The sequence below is a fragment of the Labrus bergylta genome, chromosome 8 (assembly GCF_963930695.1).
Source record: "Labrus bergylta chromosome 8, fLabBer1.1, whole genome shotgun sequence".
Taxonomy (NCBI): Eukaryota; Metazoa; Chordata; class Actinopteri; order Labriformes; family Labridae; genus Labrus; species Labrus bergylta.
The window spans coordinates 31,266,108-31,272,656 of record NC_089202.1 but is presented as its reverse complement, the minus strand read 5'-3'; the positions used below and the strand labels follow the sequence as shown (position 1 = coordinate 31,272,656).

General features: G+C 45.4%; 1 protein-coding gene across 1 annotated transcript in view; it reads right to left on the bottom strand.

The window, feature by feature from the left end:
• Positions 1 to 1,816: 1,816 nt before the first annotated feature.
• Positions 1,817 to 6,549, bottom strand: part of LOC110003113 (ankyrin repeat domain-containing protein 34A) — a 6,478-nt gene continuing 1,745 nt past the window's right edge. The window contains exon 2 of the mRNA XM_020658808.3: positions 1,817 to 5,614. Within this exon, the coding sequence (XP_020514464.1) occupies positions 3,940 to 5,535 (1,596 nt within the window). The 5' untranslated portion in view covers positions 5,536 to 5,614 and the 3' untranslated portion in view covers positions 1,817 to 3,939. The remainder of the gene's footprint in view (positions 5,615 to 6,549) is intronic.

Sequence of the window (6,549 nt, the reverse complement as noted above, 5' to 3'; positions counted from 1 at the left end):
TCATACTGAACCCGTGGACCGACAGAAGTTCACCTGCAGACTCACCTGTAGACTCACCTGTAGAAACGCATCATCGTGATCACCTGACCAGAAGGGAATCCATGAGCATCAGATTAATCCCAAACATTCAGCTCAAACTAAAGATTTCATCTGAATGTTTAATTTTACAGATTCATCAACAGATTCATCAAGATGCAACATTTCAGCTGCTTCATTTTCAACACATTGTGAAACATCGTGAAACATTTCAAACACATCGTGAAACATTTCAAACACATCGTGAAACATTTCAAACACATCGTGAAACATTTCAAACATCGTGAAACATTTTAAACATCGTGAAACGTTTCAAACATCCTCCTGAAATGCTTCAAACACATGGTGAAACATTTCACATCGTGAATCATTTCAAACATCCTCCTGAAACGTTTCAAACATCGTGAAACGTTTTAAACATCGTGAAACGTTTCAAACATCCTCCTGAAACGTTTCAAACACATCGTGAAACGTTTCAAACATCCTCCTGAAACGTTTCAAACACATCGTGAAACGTTTCAAACACATCGTGAAACGTTTCAAACATCGTCCTGAAACGTTTCAAACACATCGTGAAACGTTTTAAACATTGTGAAACGTTTTAAACATCGTGAAACGTTTTAAACATCCTCCTGAAACGTTTCAAACACATCGTGAAACATTTCACATCGTGAATCATTTCAAACATCCTCCTGAAACGTTTCAAACATCGTGAAACGTTTTAAACATCATGAAACATTTCAAACATCCTCCTGAAACGTTTCAAACACATCGTGAAACGTTTCAAACATCCTCCTGAAACGTTTCAAACACATCGTGAAACGTTTCAAACACATCGTGAAACGTTTCAAACATCGTGAAACGTTTCAAACATCCTCCTGAAACGTTTCAAACGTTCTGTTTGAATAAAATGTTCAAGAACTTTTTTTTTTCTTTTACATGTTTCTAATCCATTTCCTCGATGTGTTTGTAGAATAAACTTGTTTAGGCAGAAATACAGGAAACAGAAACAGCTAGTTTATTTAAATATGAATTTAGAAAAAAAACTATTAGCTTAGCTTAGCATTAAGACTTGAAGACAGGGAAACTGTTGAAAAAGAAATGAAAATATGGAAAAATTGTTAGCCTAGCTTAGCATGAAGAATGAAGTCTGGAGAAATTCAGGAGCTAAACGGTCCTGCACTCAGCAGTGATAGCTAATGTTGCTAAGATTAGCTATAGTTTATTAACTTTAGCAATGCAGTCACTGTAAGCTAGCCTAAAGATTGAACTCGTCGGTCCAAACATTCACTAAGGAAGACGTCGTACGACAGCAGGCGTTACTTTGCCTCTACAGTAAGGGCAATGAAACATCAATCTGAATGTCAGACAGAGGGAACAGGAAATGACACAGGTAACAGACTGTGACTGATTTGTGCTTGCTTGTTAGTGGGTAGCCCTCTTGCCGCTGTAGTTAATCTATTAGCTTTGTGAGTCATATTCACGTCAAACATCGTAACGTTTTCACTTTCATCTTTTTCCATGTGGACGCAAAGAGATCAACAGGGACTCAACAGTTTTTTGTCTCAGCAGGTTTTGGTTCAACTCGTCCACGTGACTTCTTTGGTTACATGTCATGATATTCTGACCATCGATACTTTTAGATTTGAGTTATTCTTTTTTGAACTTAAAGTTCATCTCCACAAAATGTTTTCTTCGTCAGTTAAAGTTTGGAGATGATTAAAATGTCCTAACTGATAAATAAAGAAGACTCTATGGAAGGAAATCTGCATATTTCTGATTCTGGTATTCACATTAAGTACCTCATGTTTACAAATCAACTGTAACATCCCTGTAACTGTCTGGGATCCAAAGGAAAAGCAAACGATTCTAAATCATGTTCAAGTTACGCTCTGTTTGCTCGTGATGCCGTAGACTGTCGACCAATGATGCTTCAGAGGGTGTGTTCACTTTTCTATTTGCCATTCGTGTCATTTGATTTTGTAAGATCCACTAACAAACAATATCGGACGCTTGTTCATCAACAGAATTTAATGGATCATTTCATAAACATTCAGTGCTAAAAATAAACAAGCCTTTTAATTTGAAAATCAGTGTAAACAGATTTACTTTCATATTACAGAAATATCAAGCACTATATGAACCACAGAATATACAGCGCAGCAGGTAGTGTCACACCTTTCAGAAATGACTTAATAAACGATTCTTCAGAAATGACTCTTCATTAATGAGTCTTCAGACATGACTCTGCAAAAATGACTCTTCATTAATGACTCTTCATCCATGACTCTTGGTGAGTTTCAGGCCTCTGATTGGTCAGAGTTCAGCAGCAGGTTCATGTTTTTTTCGTCACATCAACTCGACCTCAGTGCAAATATTGCGTCTGTAAACATCGAACATGTCCACATTCTCTGTTCAGGTTTGAACCAATCATGGAAGGTTTGGAGAATACATCAGGATCTATGGAACTAATTTTACCCAGAATGCACCTTGAGAGGAAGCAGGATAGCTGCAGCAGAAGGAACAAGAATTCATCCATTCTGTGAAAAAGATTCTTTATGATGAAACTTTAATAACCCAGATTGATCCCATCCAACCGACCAATCAGGTTCATCCCTCTGATAAACAAACAATCAGCTGAGCTAATGAGTTTGTACCTGAGTACCAGTCTAACCAGTTTAACCAGTCTAACCAGCCTTACCAGTTTAACCAGTCCAACCAGCTTATCTAGTTTAACCAGTTTAACCAGTTTAACCAGTCTACGTAGCCTAACCATTTGAACCAGTTTAGTCCAGCCTTACCAGTGCAACCAGTCCATCCAGTTTAACCAGTCTTCCAAGCCTAGCCAGTTTAACCAACCTTACCAGTTTAACCAGTCCAACCAGTCTAACCAGCCTAACCAGTTTAACCAATTTAAGAAGCCTAACCAGTTTAACCAGTCTAAGTAGCCTAACTATTTGAACCAGTTTAGTCCAGCCTTACCAGTGCAACCAGTCCATCCAGTTTAACCAGTCTTACAAGCCTAGTTAGTTTAACCAGCCTTGTCAGTTTAACCAGTCTAACAAGCCTTACCAGTCAAACCAGTTAAACCAGTCGAAATAGTCTAATCAGTTGAACCAGTTAAACCATTCTGGGCCATTGTAATGGTATCCTGATGAGTGTGAAATATGTGAACATCCTCACGTCAATCATTCAGGAATCTGTTTCCTGTTCATGACTCATCACTGAGGTCACGTGGTTTCTTTAAAAATGGTTGAACTCAGAGTTCGGTGTTTGTACAGCAGAAACTATGAATGATATCAATCAACATTTGTTATTATTGTCCCCTAACCCTAAATCAATGGACAGGAAGTTCAGTTAGCATGGTTAGCTCGAGCAGCAGGGGAACACTTTGTCTCAAACTGAAACAAACTTTTATTTTGATATTTTCTGAGTAAATAAAACATGCAGCATAAATGTTAGCGAGTAAAGCTAAACTGTTGATCAAAACTGAGCTGATGTTTAATGAATTTGTTCAGTTTCAAAATATTTGAACTCAGTTTGTTCTGGTTTCAACCTGCAGCTCAGGTGTTGATTAATCACCTGATAAGTGAGGAGGATAACAGTGCTAGCTGACACTTCAATGCAAGCATTTCTAAGGGGCTAGCAAGCTGAGCCACAGACAGTTTCTGTTTCTTTGTTTTCTAACTGTAAACAGGAAGTCCTGATGGTCTGTTTGTGGACCCAGGAAGCTTTAATCCAGATTAACTTTAATCTGTTGAAAAACTCAAACTGGCTCAGTTGTTGGTGCAGCCCTTCATAATGACCATAATGTGGTTTTGGTCTTTATTAGGAAATGATAATCTGAAGCTTCACTGCCACCTGACAGGTCTCTGCAGTTACCCATCATGGTTCACTCTGACATCAGTCTCCATTGGACTCGATGACCTTCTCTGCCAGGATCTCTTGGAAGGTGGAGAGCTGTTTCATCTGTTCAGTCTGCATCGAATGCCTCCTCATCAGCTTCTTCTTCAGCTTGAAGTCCAGACCTCGTTTGGGCGAGGTAGGGGCCACAGGGACCAGGATCTTGTGTCCGGTGTGGATGGGGGAGGTGGGCCTGCCATTGGCTCGGATGTCGGGGATGGGTCTCTGGGGGTTGATGTTAAGTGGCGGCAGGAAGCCGGGCCGTGTGTGGGAGATGTGGTCCAACAGGAGGGTCCCAGAGCCCCGGCGCTCCAGGAGTCCCGGAGGACGCCGTCTCATGGTAATGGGGGACACAGAGTTTGGGATGTTCTCGAGGGACTCTCTGGACGAACTGGTGACCAGGGACAGGGGGGAGGCGTTGTACCTCCTCCTCTCCACGGACATTCGACCAGAGTCTGGGGAACCGGGGATGGACTCTGGGGCCAGGTGGGTCTCTGACTCATAGTGCTCCATCCTGGTCAGTTTGGGGTGAGCCAGGGCCCGGGTCACAACCACCCCAGGTCCCCCGCTGTTCTCCTGGGACTCTGGAGCAGTGTTCCTGCGGTACAGGATCTGGTGCTGCTGGACTTTGTCCGCCCAGGAGGATCCAGAGATGGCTGTGCAGTCCTCGGAGCAGGACCGGTCCATGAGTTTGGGGGAAGAGGGGTCATGGGTCTCGATGCTGTGCCGCCGTGATAACAGAGGTCTCACCGGTTCTGTGATGGATATGCCATTCATCTGAGTGATGGTCCTGCTCAGTTCGCTGCTGCCCTCCTCTTCCAGACCTCCATCAGCCTGAGGAACGCCACTCAGCACCGAGGGTGCCACCAAGCCCCACGGCTCTGAGTTCAGCCTCTTCAGGAGCTTTCGAGGTGGCGGTCTCTTTTCTCCTGGAGGTCGGGCTGAAGGTAAAGGTAAAGCTGAAGTGAGTGCAAAGCTGAAGATCCCCTCCTGGTCTCTGCCGGTGTCTCCTGCTGGTGACGAGGTGCCGATCTCGACCTCAGAGGGAGACATGCACGCCGGAGACAGCTTGTCCACGACGCCGGGTGAGGGAGGGGAGTTCAGGTACTGCTTGGTCTTCTTGGTGCCTGAAGGAGACGTGTCGGTGGTGATGATGATGACCTCCTTGCCTTTGGCCTTGCAGGCATCTAACAGCACCTGCAGAGTGTCCCGGTCTCCTTTGTTGATGGCGTGCACGAGGGCAGAGGATCCAGAGTAGTCTTTGAGGCTTGGATCAGCTCCGTTCTCTAACAGCAGCGAGACCACCACCTTCCCGGCCTGCTCCGCACAGGCATGCATCAACGCCGTCCTTCCGCCCTTGTCAGGGATGTTGGGGTCGGCACCTTTCTCCAGCAGGTACCTGACCATCCTCTGCCGGGTCTGCGGGTCATCGTAGCTCGCTATGCAGGCGGCGGAGATGGGAGTCTCTCCGCGCTCGTTGCCCTCGTTGATGTAAGCCCCGCCCTCCAGCAGCAGGCGGGTAAGTCTTAGCTTCCCCTGGAAGACGGCTTTGAGGAGGGCGTTCCCCTCGGTCTGCAGGGGTCCTCCATCTCCCATGATGCTTTGCCTCAGACCTGCAGTGTGTTAGAAGCTCGCTCAGCGCTGCCTGCCCGTTCACCACGAGAAGTCACATGACCTGCAGGAAAACACACAGATACATTCACATACATGTTTTTTTCTACTTCCGGCGCCGCTCTGGGTGGTCGCCTGTTACGCAGCTCCGACCCCCCTCGTTATTGTTTTTTAGTTTATTTTGTTAATATTGACTTTTTGTTGCTGTAACTTCGCGAGTAACTCCAACTCCAAACAGCAAACATGGATATTCTACTTTTTGGAGTATTGGTGATGTTTTTCTCTCTCTGTGGACTCTTTAAAACTTCCTCAGGAGACCCATTCAGTCACGGCTCCATTGTTTACACCCGTGAACAGCTGGTTGCGCTGTGCCAACCTCGGATACATCCAGCCGAAAGACCGGACATCCCCGCAGAACTACGGAGGAAGAGAAGGGGATGCAGAGCCGGAGTGAAGTGTCGGAATAAGAAAAGACAGTACAAACCATCCGTGCCGTCTTTAATTATAGGGAATGTAAGATCTCTCCCTAATAAGATGGAGGAGCTGACGGCGCTCACCCAGTTTCAGAGGGAGTACAGAGAGTGCAGCATCATGCAGTTCACAGAGACATGGCTGAATGAAGTCACTCCGGACACGCTCGTACCGGAGCGCGAGGGAGAGCGGTAAGAAGAAAGGCGGGGAATAGTGATGTATGTGAATGAGAGGTGGTGTAACTCTGGGCACATCACCGTTAAAGAACAGCGCTGCACTAAGGATGTGGAGCTGCTGGCTGTAAGCATTCGGCCATATTACCTGCTGAGGGAGTTTTCACACGTCATCGCGGTGACTGTTTACATCCCCCCCTCGGCAGACGCTGCTGCAGCCTGTGAACTCATCCATAGTGTAGTGTCTCAGCTCCAGACATCACACCCCCAGTCTCTGATTCTCATCTCAGGAGACTTTAATCATGTTTCCCTGTCTGCCACTCTCCCTACTTTCACTCAGTATGTTGACTGCCAT